The 21,652-nt window shown below is 40.0% G+C and overlaps 1 protein-coding gene across 2 annotated transcripts in view; it reads right to left on the reverse strand.

Annotated features, from left to right (window-relative positions):
• The window catches only part of ACAP2 (ArfGAP with coiled-coil, ankyrin repeat and PH domains 2), a 135,369-nt gene that overhangs the window by 65,177 nt on the left and 48,540 nt on the right, over positions 1–21,652 (reverse strand). For both annotated transcript variants that reach the window (XM_079766649.1, XM_079766650.1), the window contains exons 2-4: positions 18,492–18,549; positions 4,353–4,472; positions 3,517–3,570 (exon numbers count right to left, since the gene is read on the reverse strand). In XM_079766649.1, coding sequence (XP_079622775.1) covers positions 3,517–3,570; positions 4,353–4,472; positions 18,492–18,549 — 232 coding nt within the window. The remainder of the gene's footprint in view (positions 1–3,516; positions 3,571–4,352; positions 4,473–18,491; positions 18,550–21,652) is intronic.

The following is a 21,652-nucleotide window of genomic DNA, read 5'->3' on the forward strand; positions in this document are numbered from 1 at the left end:
GACTGTGCACACAGCCCACAAAGGGGTGCACGAAGAGTGTCCACCTCAGGTAATTAGGGAAGCTGAACCACTGGGCCCTATAGGACACTTAGCACACAAAGCCATTTTATCAATACAGGGAAGCAGCAAAAATGTAGAGACAAAGAAACAGTTCACAAATGAAAGAAATGGAGGAAAGCAAATGACTGGATATAGAGTTCAAAACCACGGTTATAAAGTTACTCAAGAATCTTCTAGAAACCTCTGAGAAATTTAGTGATACCCTCGAGGATATGAAAAAGGACCAACTAGAAATTAAGCATACACTGACTGAAATAAAGAATAATATACAGAGATCCAACAGCAGACTAGAGGATCCCAAGAATCAAGTCAAAGATTTGAAATATGAAAAAGCAAAATACACCCAACCAGTACAGCAAAAAAGAAAAATGAATCCAAAAATATGAAGATAGTGTAAGGAGCCCCTGCGACAACTTCAAGCCTACCAACATCAGAATTATAGGGGTGTCAGAAGAAGAGAGAGAGCAAGATATTGCAAACCTATTTGAAGAAATAATGACAGAAAACTCCCCCTACCTGGTGAAAAAAATAGACTTATAAGTCCAGGAAGTGCAAAGAACCCCAAACAAAAGGAATCCAAAGAGGACCACACCAAGACACATCATAATTAGCCGAAACCGGTTTGGCTCAGTGGATAGAGCGTAAGCCTTCGGACTGAAAGGTCCCAGGTTCGATTCCGGTCAAGGGCATGTACCTTGGTTGCGGGCACATCCCCAGTAGGGGGTGTGCAAGAGGCAGCTGATCGATGTTTCTCTCTCATCGATGTTTCTAACTCTCTATCCCTCTCTCTTCCTCTCTGTAAAAAATCAATAAAAAATAAAAAAAAGACACATCATAATTAAAATGCCAAGAGCAAAAGACAAAGAGAGAATATTAAAAGTATCAAGAGAAAAACAGATAGTTACCTATAAGGTAGTATCCATACGAATGTCAGCTGATTTCTCAACAGAAACTATGCAGGCCAGAAGGGAGTGGCAAGAAATATTCAAAGTGATAAATAGCCAGGACCTACAACCAAGATTACTCTGTCCAGAAAAGTTATCATTTAGAATTGAAGGTCAGATAAAGAGCTTCACAAATAAGAAAAAGCTAAAGGAGTTTATCACCACCAAACCAGTATTATATGAAATGCTGAAGGTTGTTCTTTAAGAAGAGGAAGAAGAAGAAAAAGGTAAAGATAAAAAATTATGAACAACAAGTGACAACAAATACATATCTATCAACAAGTGAATCTAAAAATCAAGTGAATAAAAAATCTGACGAACAGAATAATCTGGTGAATAGAATAGAATCGGGGGTATAGAAAGGGCGTGGACTGGCAATTCTCAGGGACAAGGGGGTGTAGGGGGTGCGGGAAGAGACTGGACAAAAATCGTACACCTAAGGATGAGGACAGTGGGGGGGGGGAGGTAAGGGCAGAGGGTGGGGTGGGAACTGGGTGGAGGGGAGCAATGGGGGGGGGAAGAGAAACAATTTTAATAATCTGAACAATAAAGATTTATTTTTTTAAAAAAAGAACTCAGTTTTTCAAAACTTTCAATGGGCAAAGGACATCAATGTGCAACAGTGATGGAAGGACATATACAAACTAGAGGCCCGATGCATGAAATTCATGCAAGGGGCTTGGCCCTTGCATCTCCGGCTTCATCTAGAACGTCCTTCAGAAGGTTGTCTTGTCGGTCGTTCCACTTTTTTGCTGTCTGGTCTAATTAGCATATTACACTTTCATTATTATAGATGGCTAATAACCACATGAAAAGTTGCTCAACTGCATTAGTCTTTAGGGAAATGAAAATTAAAACCACAAAGAGATACCACTTCACATCTACTAAAATGGCTATAATCAAAAAAATAGAAAATAACAAGTGTTGACAAAAATGTAGAAAATTGGAACACTCATACATTGCTGGTGGGAATGTAAAATGGTGCAACCTCTGTGGAAAACAGTTTGATAGCTCAAAAAGATAAACACAGAATTACCATATGACCTACAATTCTACACCTAGATATATACCCAAAAGAACTGAAAGCAGGAACTGAAGCAGGTACTTGTGCATGATAATTTTGGTACAGCTGCAATTTGAACTACAATTAAAATAAAGATTATCAGATAATTTCAGGCTTAATATGTTACACAAAAATAATAAGAAGAATAAACTAATTAACTTAGAACCAAAAATTAGCAGATTTTATAAGGAATATAAGTGTTGATATTCTTGTTATAGACAGCTTCTGATAAATTTAAGCATTGAATTAAATAATTATATAACCATATATGTTAACATTTTTTTAAAAAAATATATTTTATTGATTTTTTACAGAGAGGAAGAGAGAGGGATAGAGAGTTAGAAACATCGATGAGAGAGAAACATCGATCAGCTGCCTCTTGCACACCCCCTACTGGGGATGTGCCCGCAACCAAGGTACATGCCCTTGACCGGAATCGAACCTGGGACCCTTGAGTCCGCAGGACGACGCTCTATCCACTGAGCCAAACCGGTTTCGGCTATATGTTAACATTTTTTAAAAATTAAGAAGTACATGGCTTATAAGCTACCATATTTTCAGCAAACTTTTATAAATTTCAAAAGGAATTTTCTAACATTCCAAAAGTAATATATATACTTCATTCTTGATGGAAAAATGCCCTCAAATATTTTTTAATTTTTTAAAATTTATCTTTATTGTTGAAAGTATTACAGATCCCCCCCCCCCATTAACCCTTTCTTACCCCACTCCCTTCCCTTACCTGCGCATTCCCTGAACTACTGTTTGTCCATGGGAAAAAATGCCCTCAAATATTATTTTTAATTTTTAAAAATATATATTTTTATTGATTCAGAGAGGAAGGGAGAGGGAGAGAGAGAGATAGAAACATCAATAATGAGAGAGAATCATTGATCGGCTACCTTCTGCACAATTGGGAATTGAGCCTGCAACCCGGGCATATGCCCCTATGAGGAATCGAACTGTGATCTCCTGTTCATACGTCAACACTCAACCACTGAGCCACTGCAGCTCGGCACCACATATTAAACACACACATATATCAAATAATACAGCAGTCTTTAATACTGGCAAGTAATCAAAGAAATGGGATGTAATATTTGTATCTTAAAAGAAATAAGAAATAACTAAATTTAGAATGACTTTTACTTCTTCATTCTTGAAATAATTGCTTAAATTTTTACAAGGTACAACTTAAAAGATGTGTGCCTCATTAATATAAGTTCAGTATTTTAGAATAGGAAATAAAATGTATTCTCTACCTCTCACTCTTTCTCTGTCACACACACACACACACACACACACACACATTTTAGATAACACCCAACTAAAAAGTTGTTGACAAATTTAGTCACTGAATTACAACTTAAATTATTTCATAAAATACTGCCACTAAAACAACATACCAAAATAACATGGTCATATTAATACCTACTTACTGACACTTACTGTATGAAAATTTATCATTTCTTGAAGGCTGTCAGAAAACTTGGTCAAACTTGTCTATGAGAAAAAAAAAGAAAAAAGAAAAAACCAAGTTACTTAAAATCCACTAAAACAGACCACAAAAAAACATTACTTCAGCATTTCTGAGAGAAAGATCAAGTTACATTGTTAACAATAACATTTACTTCTAAGGAAAATCTCAATATCTCATGGGCATGCTCCGCAGAGGTCAAGTCTATGTGTAGTAACATAAAACCCTAGAACAGTCAAAGAATTAGTACTGCCCTATCAATAGTATTATGCTAACAAATAGGAATGGCATATATAAATCTAAAAGTAAAATTGAGTATATCAAGACTATGCTCATAAAGGCATCTATGGATCAAATAATCATCAAACTATACCAATTTCTTCACCTGCTATTATTCTTCATGAAAGAAATGTCATTAATACCACATAATATGGTGAGGGGTCTAGGCTAACCTAGCATAGGTAGCTGACCAAAACTTTCCTATGCAGCCCCTATACATACAGTTGACACTATTCTTAGGTTAATGCTCTGCTTTACTCTATAAGCAGCTACTAGTAATCAAGATCCTGCTCTTCCTGCTCAATCCTTCTTCTAGATGCTTCAGCTCACCAAGCAGTAAGTAAACTTATATTCACAATACAAATCAACCATCAAATTCTAACTATCCAAGAAAACAGAACTATACAAGATAGAACCAATGGGTGACAGCTTTTCTACTTCTAATTTTAAGGACCATTATAACTTCATAAAGCAAATGGATGCATAATTTATTAATGTCTTGTTGCATTTATCATTTTAACATACTAACCTCAACTACAGCATCATTACTAGAATATTGTGCCAGGTCTCGAATCCCATTCATAAACTGTTTATTTGCAACACAAAAGGCTTTTCCAGTGTCAATCATCACAATACAAAGCTTCACAAGCTGAAAAAGAAAAACGTTACATCAGGTTGAAAATAATTTTACAAATTATGTATTTGAACAAGCAATTCATATGAAAATTACACCAAAAAGTTGACTTTTCAGGACCCAGAGATTATCTGATAACAACAAAAAAATCATTTTATCAAGTCAAATTCAATCCCATAAATTAACCAAAGGACTTGTATGCATGCATATAAGCATAACCTGTGGATACAGTCAGTAGAGGGGGTGAGGGCATGTGCTGGGGGGGTGGGAAGGAGTGGGGAGAGGTCAATGGGGGAAAAAGGATTCATATGTAATACTTTAAACAATAAAGAATTTTAAAAAGGGAAAAAATAAGTTTGTAAATGTTAAATAAATAAAGTAAATTTTTAAAAATTTTATTAAAACACCTCTTCAGAGGAAGAAAAGGAAACTTCAGGGAGAACAAGCAGTATGATAAAAGTTACTCAAAATAAAAATAAAAACTGTGGTATGTTGGAAGAAAGGGAAGCAAACTGGTATGGTGGGTTAGTACTGCTGGTCATTTCAATATCAGTCTGTCTAAGCAGATGTCTGAATTGATTATATTTCTCCAATGCCTACTGTTCTGGCCATTGTGCAAGATTTAGGACTGAACCTGCTTTTCTTTTCCTTCCTTCCTTCCTTCCTTCCTTCCTTCCTTCCTTCCTTCCTTCCTTCCTCCCTTCCCTTCCCTTCCCTTCCCTTCCCTTCCCCCTTCCCTTCCTTCCTCTTCCCTCCCTCCCTCCCTCTCTCGATCCCTCCCTCCCTTCCTCCCTCTCCTTCCTTCCTCTCCTTCTATTCTTTCTTCTGTTTTTCTTTCCTTTTTTTTCTTTCTTTCCTCCCTCCCTCCTTCTCTTTTTCCATTCCTTCCCTTTTTATATCTTCCATTCAGACGTAGAACATTTTCTTTAAACAAACAAAATCTTGGGTGAATGATAAATATAAAAAAGATATATGTGGCCCTAGCTCGTTTTGCTCAGTGGATAGAGCATCGGCCTGCGGACTGAAGGGTCCCAGGTTCAATTCCAGCCAAGTTACATGCCCGGATTGTGGGCTCGATCCCCAGTGGGGGGCATGCAGGAGGCAGCCGATCAATGATTCTCTCTCATCATTGATGTTTCTATCTCCCCCCCTCCCTTCCTCTCTGAAATCAATAAAAAAATATATTTAGGAAAAAAATCAATCAATCAATCTGGGGGGGGGGGGGGGGGGGGAGATAAATGTGGAACCATAGATGAAGGTGGGAAGGGTACTAAGGAGGATAAAGAGCCAGAATATTTTCAGAAAAGACCTAAAGGATCTCAGGAGTCTAACTTAAAATTGTTGCACTAGGCCAGTGGTTGGCAAACTCATTAGTCAACAGAGCCAAATATCAACAGTACAACGATTAAAATCTCTTTTGAGAGCCAAATTTTTTAAACTTAAACTTCTTCTAACGCCACTTCTTCAAAATAGACTCGCCCGGGCTGTGGTATTTTGTAGAAGAGCCACACTCAAGGGGCCAAAGGGCCGCATGTGTCTCACGAGCCGCAGTTTGCCGACCACGGCACTAGGGCCTTGAAGAAATTGAAAATATCATCTCTGTTCCCAGGAGCTCTCATTCTAGATCAGTGGTTCTCAACCTTTCTAATGCTGCTACCCTTTAATACAGTTCCTCCTGTTGTGGTGACCCCCAACCATAAAATTATTTTCGTTGCTACTTCATAACTGTAATTTTGCTACTGTTATGAATCGTAATGTAAATATCTATGTTTTCCAATAGTCTTCGGCTCTACAGCAGCGGTTCTCAATCTGTGGGTCACGACCGACAGGTTGAGAACCGCTAGCAGGGTCAGCTAAGACCATTGGAAAACACAGATATTTACATTACAATTCATAACAGCAGCAACAAAAATAATTTTATGGTTGGGGGTTACCACAACATGAGGAACTGTATTAAAGGGTCGCGGCATTAGAAAGGTTGAGAACCACTGTTCTAGAGGCTAGATAAATTTTATATAGCACAAACACAACTGCTATACATGACAAAACCATGCATGAGGGAACAAAGGAAGAACATTTAACTAGGACTGAGGGGATTAGGAAGGATTCCTGGAAAAGGTAACACTTGAGAGAAGTCCTGAAGACCAATAGGAACAAGCTAATCAGATATGGGTAATGGGAAGATACTACTTTATGAAGAGCATGAGCTAAGGCCCAGAAGTTTAAGAGGACAGGGCAAACAAGAAGTACCTTAGTGCAGCATGAAAATGTATACAAGAGCCAGATCAGGAAAAGCCTGTGTGCAATGCTAAGGGGGTTCACATTTTATATGAAGGAAATAGGAAACAATTAATGGCATTAATTGGGTGTGTTGCCCAGAGTTCCATTTTAGAATGATAACCTAAAAGGGGAAAAACTAAAGGTAGGGAAATATAAAGAATAAAGATAAAGATTTTGTTTTTTCCCCCAGGGTATTATCTTAATTCAGGATAATGTTTTTGAGAAATGCTGCATATTATAACTCCTTTCTAGGATTCATACCACACATTAATATATCAAAAGCTCTTAAAAGTTTAGTAATAAATCTGTTTAACATTTTAAACTGAGTTTTCCAGACTTACTTGATCACAGAGCCTGAATTAAAGCAGTAAGGTAGGGAGAGAAGAGGGGAAAGAAATTCAAAAATTACAGTCGAGTATGGTGTACAGTTATGCAGATTATGTCCTAAGAAGGGGAAAAAGTAGGGACTGAAATTCAGCCTGAGCTCTGCTTGCTGAGGGCTACATCTGCTACAAAACTCAATTTCACACTGGCCAGCAGACTCTGTGTTAACAGTGTTGGGCCTGTGAAGTGGGCTGAGCTAGATGAGCTTATGAAATAAACCAAATGGGAAGTCTATCAAACACCAGTGAAAACAGATGTTTGAAGCTCAAAATATAAGAGTGTGTTATAGATACAGACACAGGAGACATCAGCAAATACAGTGTCAGTGCTACAGTGCTATATCCTAGACAAAAAGTGGAGGGCAGAGCATGTAGAGTGAAGACCCCATAAAGGAGACTAAAGAAGAAGAGGGAAACATAGGAGGAAAAGCAAGAGAATAATTTTACCAAAGTCAAAAAAGACTAAAATATCAAAAGATGGATGGTGAATAAGTTGAAAATCCATAAAGGTCACGTTTTATTTTTTTTAATAGATTTTATTGATTTTTTTACAGAGAGGAAGGGCCTGAGGGATAGAGAGTTAGAAACATCAATGAGAAAGAAACATCAATCAGCTGCCTCTTGCACACTCCCTACTGGGGATGTGCCCACAACCAAGGTACATGCCCTTAACCGGAATCGACCCTGGGACCCTTGAGTCCGCAGGCCAACGCTCTATCCACTGAGCCAAACCAGTTAGGGCAAAGTCACGTTTTAGAAAGACTTTAAAAATATCTATTGATTGAGGCCCTGGCCAGTTTGGCTCAGCGGATAGAGCGTCAGCTTGCGGACTGAAGGGTCTCAGGTTCAATTCCGATCAAGGACGTATGCTTGGGTTGCGGGCTCGATCCCCAGTGGGGGGCGTGCAGGAGGCAGCCAATCAATGATTCTCTCTCATCACTAATGTTTCTATCTCTCTCTCCCTCTCCCTTCCTCTCTGAAATCAGTAAAAATGTATTTAAATATATATATACACTGAGTGGCTAGATTATTATGATCTCTGAACGCATAATAATGTGGCCACTCAATATATATATACTAGAGGCCCAGTGCATGAATTCGTGCATGGATGGGGTCCGGCCAGCACGGCCAGGGGGAGGGGACATGGGCAGTTGGCCGGCCTGCCTGCTGGTCGAACTCCTGGTCGAGGGGACAATTTGCATATTAGCCTTTTATTATATAGGATATACAGAGTGGCCAGATTATTATGTATTCAGAGATCATAATAATCTGGCCACTCAGTGTATATACATATATATATATCCTATCTAATAAAAGAGTAATATGCAAATTGACTGTACCTCTGCTATACCCACAAGCCATGCCCACAAGCCAATTAGGAGTGAGTATGCAAATTAACCCAACCAAGATGGCTGCGGCCATGAAGAGAGCAGGAGGCTTGGGTTTCCCCGGCAATGGAGGAAGCCAAGCTTTCCACCTTCCCTGGCCTGCCTTGGCCTCCACTTAAGGCTACAAAGTTTCAATTATAGAAGATAAATAAATCCCAACAAAAATGGTGGCAGCCACGGAGCTGGAGAGAACAGGAGGCTTGAGTTTCCCCTGACAATGGAGAAAGCCAAGTTTCCGCAGCCCTGGCCTGCCTTGGCCTCCGCTTAAGACTACAAAGTTTCAATGATAGAAGATAAATAAATCCCAACAAAAATGGCGGCAGCCACGGAGCAAGCAGGAGGCTTGGCTTCACTTGATGCTACAAAGTTTCAATTATAAAAGATAAATAAATTCCAACAAAAATGGCTGCGGCCAAGGAGTGAGCAGGAGGCTTGGCTCTGCTGAAGGCTACAAAGTTTCAATTATAGAAGATAAATAAACCCCAGATACCAGAGCCTCTGCTTGGGTCACCGGGGGGTGTGGCCAGCCTGCAAACCACCACAGGCCCCTCGCCCAGGCCACTCCACACCCCAAGGGAACCCCACCCTGATCCGGGACACCCTTCAGGGCAAACCAGCCGGCCCCCACCTGTGCATCAGGCCTCTGTCCTTTCTAATCCTATCTAATAAGAGAATAATATGCAAATTGACCATCACTCCAACACACAAGATGGCTGCCCCCATGTGGTCAAAGATGATTGCCCCCATGTGGACCCAAGATGGCCACCACAAGATGGCCAGCAGGGGAGGGCAGTTGGGAGGGACTAGGTCTGCAAGGGAGGGCAGTTCTGGGCAATCAGGCCAACAGGTGAGGGCAGTTGGGAGGGACCAGGCCTGCAAGGGAGGGCAGTTGAGGGCGATCAAGCCTGCAGGGGAGGGCAGTTAGGGGTGACCAGGCCAGCAGAGGAGGAAAGTTGGGGGCAACCAGGCCTGCAGGGAAGGGCAGTTAGGGATGACCAGGCCTGCAGAGGAGGGTAGTTATGGGCAAACAGGCTGCAGGGGAGCAGTTAGGCATCAATCAGGCTGTCAGGGGAGTGGTTAGGGGTGATCAGGCTGGCAGGCAGAAGCGGTTAGGGGCAATCAGGAAGGCAGGCAGGCGAGCAGTTGGGAGCCAGCAGTCCTGGATTGTGAGAGGGATCCCATATTGGAGAGGGTGCAGACTGGGCTGAGGGACACCGGCCTTCCCCCTCCCCGTGCACGAATTTCATGCACCAGGCCTCTAGTGTGTGTGTGTGTGTGTGTGTGTGTGTGTGTGTGTGTATTTTTTTTAATTTGGTGACAAAAAGTTACCAGCATCCCTGGGCAAGAATAGTTTTAAGAGAAACTGACTAGGAGGGCTGTAGTGAGATTACAGCAATTTATGAAATGTACATAAAGAAGATATATGATAGGTCAATGCTTCCTAATATATAGTCTACAGTATATTCCACAGTATATTTATTTATCTGTGATCAAATAAACCTGGAAAACTCAGTTTAGAAAGTTAAAGTTTCTTTATTACTAAACTTTTGAGAGCTTTTGATATATTAATATGTAGTGTGAATCAAAACCATATGAGATGTCACCTCACATCTGTCAGAATGACTATTATTAAAGACAACAAACAAGCGATGGAGAAGATATGGGAAAAAGGGAACCCTGTGCACTATTGGTAGGACTGTAAATTAGTGCAGCCACTATGAAAAAGAGTCTAGAGATTTCTCAAAAATGTAAAAATAGAACTACTGAATGATCCAGTGATTCAGATAAATACTTCGGGTATTTATCTGAAGAAAACAAAAAGTAATTGTAAAAGATACATGCACCCCTATGTTCATCACAGCATTGTTTCAAGAGCCAAGATATGGAAGCATCCTATAGATGAATGGATAAAGAAGACATGATACATACATACAGTGGAATATTACTCAGACAAAAAAAATGAAATCTTGCCATATGAGACAACATGGATAAACCTAGAAAGTATTTTGTTAAGTAAAATAAGTCGGAAAGAGTAAGACAATTACTAAAAAATTAATGAAATAAAATACAAACTCATATACTGAGAACAAACTGATAGCAAAGGGGTGGGGTGGGGAATTAGGCAAAAAAGAGGAAGGGGATTAGGAAGTATGAACTTCTAGTTATGAAATAAGACAAGGGGATATAATGTATAGCATAGAATAGAGTCAATAATATCTTAACTATATAGAGCAACCGATGGTTTCTAAAATTACTGTGGTAATCACTGTAAAGTATATAAATGTTGAATCACTATGCTGTGCACCTGAAACTAACATAATATTATACGTTTTATGTCAACTATTTGACATATACACTGAGTGGCCAGATTATTATGATTTCTGAACGCATAATAATCTGGCCACTCAGTATATATCCTATGTAATAAAAGGCTAATATGCAAATTGTCCCCTTGACCAGGAGTTCGACCAGCAGGCAGTCCGGCCAACCGCCCATGTCCCCTCCCCCTGGCCAGGCTGGCCAGACCCCACCCATGCACGAATTCATGCACCAGGCCTCTAATATGTATATATATACACTGAGTGGCCCAGATTATTATGCGTTCAGAGATTATAATTATCTGGCCACTCAGTGTATATACATACATACACATATACACACACATACATATATACACACACACATATACGCATATACATATATACCGTATTTTCCGGCGTATAAGACGACTGGGCGTATAAGATTTTCCTGGGTTAAAAAGTCGTCTTGTACACCGGAAAAAACGGTAGTCCAATATATCTAATCCATTACATCTAATCCCATCAATATAGTCCAATATACCGTATTTTCTGGCATATAAAACGACTTTTTAACCCAAGAAAATTTTATATGCCCAGTCGTCTTATACGCCGGAAAGTACGGTACATATACAGAGTCTTGTTATGGATAGCTGCTCTGGACTCAAGCAGCTTAGATTCAAATCCTGCTGCCATACTTAACCATCAAAGTAATACTGACTGACCTCATTCACCTCAACAAGCCTCAGTGTCTTCTGTATGATTTGGTAACTGGTATCAAACCAAATAAGGTTACTGTAAAAGAATCAAGATAACACCCTTAAAGATCTTAGCCCAATCTGCTACTGGCACATGGTAATAACTCAACAAAGATTTGCACTTCCTTGTCAGAAGTGAGGTTTTCTTTTGTTTTGTTTTTAATCAAGAGACATTTATTTTATCTACTTAAAATAAAGAGGTAGTATACAAGGGGAAGGAGAAAGGTGGCTAAAGCAAAGTCCTGAGGAGTAAGAGTCTGGGACTGCATAAGAAAAGGGATACTTTTACCACGTGAATGGGAGGAAAAACAGAAAAAGATAAGGACTGTAGGAAGCGGTTATAGGGTTAAGCCTCGGACTGACCTGCTGGCAAAGTCGAAAACAAGTCCCAGCTTGGAGGGCTCAGTCCTCTAAGCATAATTAGGCTTGATCTTGTAACTGCTCCCTAGATCTTTCCTGGGTAGCTAGTGAGCTGTGGGAGGGGCAGCAAGTGCTGCCAAAACAAGTGAAACTTACAACATTGTGGATTGCCTTGTTTGTCCCTGATTATAAATAAAGCCTCAGCTTTGCAGTCTGGATCTGTTCTGTGGCCTCAGCAAGGCACAGAAGATCCACCTAGACCCAGCTTTTTCTCTTTGTCTATCATTTCTCCATCCTTCCTCGCCCCCGCTCAGGCTCCCCAAACCTTTGGCTGTGCTGGCGCGGCACAAGGATGGGTTCTGTTAAATTTCTAGATCAGGGGCAGGAAACAAAGGTTTTCCCACCAAAAGGAAGAGTCTTAGTCATTACTAAGAATAAAGAATAAAGTGGTAAGTCTTTGAGAAAACAGAAGTATAAGGGCTGCTTAAGGAAACAAAATAAACCTGATAGAATCTTGTAAAAAATCATTTCCATCAAGAATTCCAGGAATATGTAGCTCTGCTGATTGGTTTCACCAAACAGTTGTATAGCTTCTCCTGTAGGGCTTTTTATAGCCCAGATATGGGGTAAAGAGTATAGATGGTTGGACTAATAAAGTGAGAATTCTATAAAGTAGGTATTATGGAAGGGAAGTGAAGGTCTCCGAAGAGAAATAATATTGTAATAAAATTAAGAGTAGCCTGATAGGTTTTGTAGCAGTATTATTCATCCAAAAAATGAAACAACCCATCACAATCAATGAACGGACAAACAAAATGTGGTATATTCATACAATGGCATTTTATTCAGCCATAAAAAAAGAAATGTTGGAATACACTGCAACATAAACAGACAAACCTTAAAAACATTATGCTACATGAAAGAAGTCAGTCACAAAGGGCCAAATATTATATGATTCTGTTTACATGAAATGTCCAGAATAGGGAAATCCAGAGTCAGAAAGTAGAATAGTGGTTGCCAGAGGATGTTGGGAGAGGGTAGGAGTGACTGCTAAAGGTACAGAATTACCTTCTGGGGTGAAGAAAATGTTCTAGAATTAGATAGTGGTTATGATTGCACAACACTGTGAATATACTAAAAATTACTAAATTGTGCATTTTAAAATGGTGAATTTTATGTGAAGTGAATTTTATCTTAAAAAATAATTACCAAAAAAAGGGTGCACTGAAAGGAAAGTGAATTTAAAAGAACGCTGAAATATCAGAAGTAGATAAATTAAAAGACTAGGGGTCTAGATGAGCTTGAAGAACAGAAGCAATATGAGTAAAGATTGTAACTGGAAGAACTGGAGATTCAAGTCAGAAAGTAAGACATCAGCATTCCAAATCTCAAAGATTAGAATTTTGATTGGTGAGGCATAGAACATGGCAATGAAAATAGGTATCAATATTAGAATAGAGGTCACTATTACAGGAGTTGGAGAGAAAATGAAATTGTCATATAGCTGAACCATATATACACTGCTGCTACTCAGAAGAAAGACTAACTTGGTGATACTTTGCCAGTTGTCAAAATCCATACTAGATAACAGTTATGACTGAGATAGAACTGAATAACATAAGCCTAGGAAGAGGGAAGAATTTTACCTAAGAGTAAATGTCAAATTAGTCAAAATTATCAAGCTAGTAGTCCCAATTCATTAAACTGTGGTGTTTGTTGTTTTTTTTTACTGAAGTGAAAACTATGCTATGGGCACTTGTCAGATAATGGAAATACAAATAACTTATTTGCTGACTACCCTTGAGTAAGAAAGATCCTCTCTAACTCTCTTTTTTTATGTACAAATTTGGTATAATAACAACTCTGCAACATTGTTGTGAAGGTTGGAGGTAAGTAAAACTTACAAGTTGGTACCCTAAGTGCACAAGAAATAAAGAGGGTTATTTTTCCCTAAAGACAGCCTGTTTTCAAGGAGCTAATAATCTGTTGGACACCATTATCATTAACATTATTATGTGCCAAGAACTGTGCTAAGCACTTAACATGTATCAACATACCTTATTCTCATAATCTATAATACTAAAAGCATAATATGCTAATTAGACCAGACAGCAGAATGACCTTCTGGACAAAGCCAGGGCTGCGAGGGCCGAGGCAGCCACCGCGGCTGTGAGGGCCAACCCCCTTGCACAAATTTCATGCATTAGGCCTCTAGTAAGCTTATAAGACAGATAGAAACTCTTATTTTCCCTATTTTGGAGATGAAGAAACTGAAGCATAGGAAAGCTAAGGAACTTGTCCAAGACCATATAGCTTAGTAAGTGGTACAACCACATTCAAATGTAGGCAACCTTGTTCTAGGCTTTGTCTCATAACTGCTAAAAAACAAAAATTACAATATCATAATAATTTAAATGGAAGTTTGTACAAGTAGCAATGCAATACTAGAAAAAGAACCTAAGTTGGGTAGTAATTGAGCTGTGATTTTTTTAAAATATGGTTTTTGGTGGGGTTTTTTTTTTAGGGAGAATAAGAAAAAGAAACATCAACTGGCTATGTCCTGCAGACCCCCAATGGGGATCAAGCCTGCAACCCAAGCAAATCAACCACCTCTTGGTGTATTGGTTGATGCTCAACCACTGAACCACACCAGCCAGGCAACTGAGCTGTGATTTAAAGGGTATCTACTTAACAAATAGGGAGCAAGTATTCCAGTGAGAAAATGCAGCAGATACAGAAATTGTCTAGATGACAACTATGATACTCTATGATGTCAATGCCCGAATACCTGCCACAACGGACAAATAATTGGACCCATTAAACAATGCCACTCATGAAGCAATATTCATGAGTAAGAGTGGCATACATTATAAGCAAAATAAATATAAGCTAAGTCATCAAGCTAGTTTAACCTGTTGCTGGCATGATTTACAATATTAAAGGTGAAACTTGCCAGCACAAAGTTATGAAATCACTAAACTAGTCTTGGGCAACCTCTCCCCTCCACTAGTCCTTCAATGTCACCACCTTCAATAACAACCATTCTAGCACCTCTCAGGCTCTCTGCTCTATGTTAACTTCTTATAACTCTAAAGTGAAAAATGATAGATAATAGTAAGAATTTGGGAGAGTAAATTTATAAGAAATTAAGATCTTAAATTAGAAAAATATAAAAATAACTATGGAACTTCTTTTTGGATAGATGACATTTCCTTAAAAGTCAAAGTTTCCATGGTGCCTTTAAGTAGCCCTTTGAGAGTAAAATGTCAATACTTTAATAACTAGTTTTGGATTTGAATCTTTTGGTTTTAGAATTCTACCAGTCTTCCAACTCCAACTAAATGATATATATATAAAAAAAAAAAACACTCTTAAAAGCAAAGTCATTAACAAAAATTCTGTCAGTGGACTGTTTAGATACTTTAAATTGTAAGGCTCTCCTCAACCCCCCAAAAAATTTTCTGTGATTTACATGCAGTTCTACCCAGAGAATAGATGCCCTATTATACTACTCTGTGATTCTTTAAAAAAGCCTTGCCTTTTATATATTCTCTCATAAATCTACCAGAAAATCAAAATGGTATCTTCTGTTGCCTACCTTAAGGGTTTAAGAACTGTTTTAAAGAGTGCTTAAAAACAAATATAATACCTCAGGAATTATCCTAATATAATAAAATCCTAATATGCAAACCGACCGAAGGGCGAAACGACTTATCGCTAGGACATGTACTAACCACCAGGGAGCAGACGCTCAATGCAGGAGCTTCCCCCTGGTGGTCAGTGTGCTCCCAAGGGGGAGCGCCGCTCAGCCATAAGCTGGGCTCATGACTGGCGAGGGCAGCGGCAGTGACGGGAGCCTCTCCAGCCTCCACTGCAGGCAGGCGGTAAGGAGCAAGGGATCCCGGACCGTGAGAGGGCACAGGCCAGGCTGAAGGACCCGCCCAGTGAATGAAATTTCGTGCACCGGGCCTCTAGTATAACAATAATAATCCCAGACATTTATTTTTAAGTAAAAAGTAAAGTTTTAAAAACAATATTCTTATCAAAAATCATAACATTAATTCTTAAAAACACTTGCCTGGAAGCTTGTTAGTGTTCCTCAGAAAATTTCCAAGTGGTATGTGCTCCCCCAACATGGATCCAGAAATACAGTGGTGCACAAGAGCACTGAACTAAGAATAAAAACATATGGGTTCTAATCCTGATTCTGCCTCTTCTAACTGTGATATGAAGCAAATCCCCTTTGCCATCTGGGCTTTGGTATTATCATCTCTAAAATGGGAATAATACCACTTGTCCTACCTACCTTATAAAAATCCAAAAACATACTGTATAACAAAGTACTTCTAAAATTTGTATGTTTTACATATATAACTAATACTGTTTTATATAGTTTCTATACTATTTACATTATATACCTATGTATGTATATTTCAAGATTTCAAAACATTTGAAAAAATCAGCAGACTAATTTTTATATCCTTGCTACTCAAAGTGCAGTCCTGGAACAACAGCATAGGTATTACCTGGAATTAGGTTAGAAACAAAGAATCTCAGATACTCCAGACTTACTAAATCAGAATCTGTATTTTCACATAAGATCCCCAGGTGATAAGAATCTAAGCACAGTAAAGTTTCAGAAGCACTGCTTTACATAGCAATACCATTTATCATAATCTATAATAATAAAAGCATAAAATGCTACTATAATTAGACTGGACAACCTTCCGGACGATCTTCCAGATGAAGCCGAGGCTGCGAGGGAAGCCCGGGTCCCAGGTGCCAGAGGGAAGCTGGTGCCGGCAGCCGGGGGAGGGAAGGCCTTCTCTTGCACAAATTTCGTGCATCAGGCTTCTAGTCTATATATATAAAACCCTAAGCAACCATTATGACCGAACGACCAGAATGACCGGTCAACCAGTCGCTATGATGCGCACTGACCACCAGGGGGCATACGTTCAACACAGGAGCTGCCCCCTGGTGGTCAGTGCACTCCCACAGCCAACTTCCTGCGGCTGGCCAGTGGCAGCGGCCATTCCTTTCATGCCTGGCCCGGTGACAGTCGCCTCCTCTCCTGACCCTGATGGGGCCTTCGGACCCCGGGCTGGGATGGGGAACCGGGGGTGGGTGGCAGTGGACACAGCCCCTTTCCTAGGAGGGCCGAGGGCCGGCTCCCTCCTCGGGGCCTGCAGTCAACCTCCCGCGTCCTGTCCTCCCCACACCAGCAAGCCCCGTTTGGCCCGTGGTCCCTCCCCTGTCCCTCCCCCCGGCTGGCAGGCCCCAATCAGCCCAGCCCTGATCGGCCCTAATTGCCAGCCAGGCCTAGGGACTCCAACCATGCATGAATTCGTGCACCCTGCCTCTAGTAATTATATAAATAAAAACTATTTTCAAAAAAGATAATTTAAATATATGCATCTGACTTATTTCCAGAAATTTTTCACTGAATAATGGTTACTTAAGATTAGAAACACCCAGCCGATATGTCGCAGTGGTTGAGCACTGACCTATGAACCAGGAGGTCGCAGTTCCATTCCAAGTCAGGGCAAATGCCCTGGTTGCAGGTTCAATGCCCAGTTGGGGGACATGCAGGAGGCCGCCAATCAGACATTCTCTCTCATCATTGATGTTTCTATTTTTCTCTCCCTCTCCCTTCCTCTCTGAAATCAATAAAAATATATTTAAAAAAAAGATCAGAAGCCATGTCCTAGTCATTCTCATATTTCTGCCTGTTGTATAGCAGACAATGTCTCTTGAGTAGAAGCAAAAAGCCAATATTATCAATAATTAATATAGAAGATAGTAATCCATGTACATTTAGCTTTACAGAGAATATGACCACTTAATATTAATTATTAAATATATATTAAGTATTCTGGCAATAGCTTTTTAAAAATATAATGAGATTTTATTTTATTTTATTTTATTGTATTTATTGTATTGTATTGTATTGTATATTTGAACATGGCCACACTCAAATTTATAAACAGGAACTTACAAATTTATAAGCATCAAAAAAGATAGTTACAGTCTTTTTGGTGGAGAAAAAGGGAAGAAACTTTCAACAATATAAAGAATATATAGTGAGCTTTAAAGTCAGACACAAGGCCCTGGCTGGGCAGCTGTTGTTTAGAGCATTGTCAAGGTTGCAGGTTCAATCCCCAGTCAGAGCACATACAAGCATCAACCGATGAATGCATAAATAAGTAGAAGAACAAATCAGTTTTCTTTCTTTTTTCCTCTTTTTCTTTCTCATTTCTTTTTTCCTTTCTCTCTCTCGTTCTTTCTTTCTTTCTTCCTTTCTTCCTTCCTTTCTCCCTCTAAAATCAATAAGCTTTCAAAAAAAATAAAATCAGGCACAGTTCAAATTCTTGCTCTGGCACTTTGATTAAATTTTCAACAAGCTAGTTATTGTTCCTAGCCTCAAGTTCCTCATGTGTAAAATTGGGATAAAAATAGCATTTACCCACACAGAGATAAAAGAAGTAATGTGAATCATCTATCATAGGCACAAATTATTATTTATAGAAAATAAGAATGTTTTAAAACTTTAAAAAGTAAAATTTACCTTATCAAGTTTTAGTTCCAATTCTGCCACATCTCCTTCTACTTCTTCTAAAGCAGCCCTAAAAAAAATTACATATAAAATAAGTTATTTTATGTGTTTAAATGTATACTTTACTCTTAAAAATTACTCTAAGTAAAAAAAAAAAGATATAACTGCTTAAAAATTATTAAGTATAAATATTTCATAATCATGAAATATAATAAATAATACAATTATTGTTTAAGGTAATGAGAGAACACATTGGGCTGATTTACTTAAAGCATTTATACTTTTTAAATTAATAAAACTAATTAGAACTACTTAGCATATATATATATTTTTTAAAATGAGTAAGAAATTTTAGAAGTTGAGCCTTACAAAGGTTCAGATTTCTATTCAACAAGTAACCAAACAGCCAAGCATCCTTGGCAACCAAAAAGAAAATCTTTTACTTTTAGAAATAGCTCAGAAGGATGCCACCCTTGTTTAATGTTCCATTTATTGCCAATGTATTTTTTTAAAACTTTATTGCTGCATTACAAGTGTCCCCCTTCCCCCCACGCTTAACCTCCTCCATCTACCTCCTGTCCCCTCCCCACAAGCTTTACCCCACTATTGTTTGTCCATGAACTATGTATACATGCATATAAATTCTTTGTTTAATCTCTTCTGAAATATGTCAGTCTGTTGCATGTTTCAGGATCTGTATTCTTCATCAATTTATTTTCTTCATTGGATTCCACATATAAGTGAGATCATGAGATATTTATTTCCAATGTGATTCCTATATAATAAAGAGGTAATATGCAAATCAACCATCACTCCAACACACAAGATGGCTGCCCCCATGTGGACACAAGATGGCTGCCACAAGATGGCCAGCAGGGAGGGCAGTTGTGGGCGATCAGGCCAGCAGGGGAGGACAGTTGGGAAGGACCAGGCCTGCAAGGGAGGGCAGCTGGGGGTGACCAGGCCTGCAGGGGAATGCAGTTGGGGGTGAGCAGGCCTGCAGGGGAGGGCAGTTGGGGGTGACCGGGCCAGCAGAGGAGGGCAGTTGGGGGTGACCAAGCCTGCAGGGGAGGACCGTTAGGGGGACCCAGGCTGGCAGGGGAGGACAGTTAGGGGCAATCAGGCCGGCAGGGGAGCAGTTAGGCGTCGATCAGGCTGGCAGAGGAGTGGTTAGGGGGTGATCAAGCTGGCAGGCAGAAGCGGTTAGGGGCAATCAGGCAGGCAGGCAGGCGAGCGGTTGGGAGCCAGCAGTCCTGGACTGTGAGAGGGATGTTGGGCCTCAATGGGCAGTCGGACATCCCTTAAGGGGTCCCAGATTGGAGAGGGTGTAGGCTGAGCTGAGGGACATACAGTCTAGTGGTTTTTTTTTAATGAGCAAATATTCTTACTTGTCAGGATTATGATAAAAATACTAGAGGCCTAGTGCATGAAATCGGTGCATGGGGGTGGGGTCCCCTCAGCCCAGCCTGCACCCTCTCCAATCTGGGACCACTGGCTCCTAATCACTCACCAGCCTGCCTGTCCGGTTGCTCCCAACTACCCGCCTCTGCCAGACTGGTTGCCCCTAACTGCCCCCCCTGCCAGCCTAGTCACCCCTCACTGCCCCCCCTGCCAGCCTAATCATCGCCAACTGCCCCCCCTGCCAGCCTGGTTTCCCCAACTGCATCCCCCCACCGGCCTGGTCGCCCCACACATACTGCTGTTCACTCGTTCGGGTGTCCCTCACTAACCCCCTGCCGGCCTGGTCGCCCCATGCAGCCTGCATGTTCAGTCATTTGGTAATCCCTCGGGCCAGCCTTGGGCAGCTGGGCAGCCACCATCCTAGGCTTGCCTGCGCCTCGGGCCGGCCCTGGGCAGCTGGGGGGCTGAGGGAACTGGGGGACTCCAGAGGCAAGCGTGTGTAGCAGCCGGACACGCCTGGGGGCGGGCCCAGCTGTGCCACGCGCCTGCTGCCCAGCAGGGCTGAGGGGACTGGGCACCACCATCTTGTGGCTGTGGGCACCGCCATATTTGAGGGTGTGGCAGTCAATTAGCATATTACCTCCTTATTGGCTGTGGGTGCCGCCATCTTTGTGGTGGTGTGACAGTAATTAGCATATCCCCTCTTCATTATTTTTTTTCCTTATTTTTTAAAATATATTTTTATTGATTTCAGAGAGGAAGGGAGGAGAGAGATAGAAACATCAGTGATGAGAGAGAATCATTGATTGGCAGCCTCCTGCACACCCCCCACGGGGGATCGAGCCCACAACCTGGGCATGTGCCCCTGACCAGAATCGAACCTGGGACCCTTCAGTCTGCAGGCTGATGCTCTATTCACTGAGCCAAACTAGCTATATTATTAGATAGGATAATATTACAGTACTTGATGTCACACTACAGGCAACTTTCAAAAATTAGAAATTTGGAACAAAACAGCAGCAACTAAAACTTTTGAAGTATAATAAAATTTTACTGTTAAGAGTAATATACAACAAAATGCAATTCATCTACTATAAGCCATATATACCATTTTCAGATATCTTCTTGATAAACTAGCAACTTCCTAATCATTATCTTTTTTAATTAAACAAAATTTGTTTCAGTTGGATAGTAGTGGGGACTAGCAACTCAGAAAACTATTTTAAACTCTAGATAAGAAATTCTCAATTAGACAAAAGAAAGATGAGATAGCTAATATATAAGCTCTATTCCCATAACTATCCACTTAACCTCTGTGAAACTTCTGAATAGTCATTTTTATCAGCTTGTGATCCCACTTCTCCACTGGTTACATTTATTGAAAAACATTTTAATCTCACAAGGAAAATTATGTATTAATAAATTATTCAGTAAATAGGTGTCTATTCCATAAAATAAGATACTCTAACACACAGTTCAGGAAAACAAGAGGTGCTTTATTTTCAAAGCATAAAAACAGAAATGCTTCTTCCCTAAGTCTGTCATTTTCCTAAGCAGTGTTTTTTGAAAGTATATGTTGTTCCCTTAATCCAGAAAACGTTTCTCCTTCACATTAATCCTCATACTCCTCACCTACTATATGCTACTCATCATTTAAAACTTTATTCACAAAAGAAAATAAATAATTTGGTAGAACGATATTCATTGTTTATAATAGGTTGGAAACCTACATGTCCAGCAATCGAAAATAATGTAAATAAATGGTAGTAAGC

This window comes from Cnephaeus nilssonii, assembly GCF_951640355.1.
Source record: "Cnephaeus nilssonii genome assembly, chromosome: 3".
NCBI lineage: Eukaryota > Metazoa > Chordata > Mammalia > Chiroptera > Vespertilionidae > Cnephaeus > Cnephaeus nilssonii.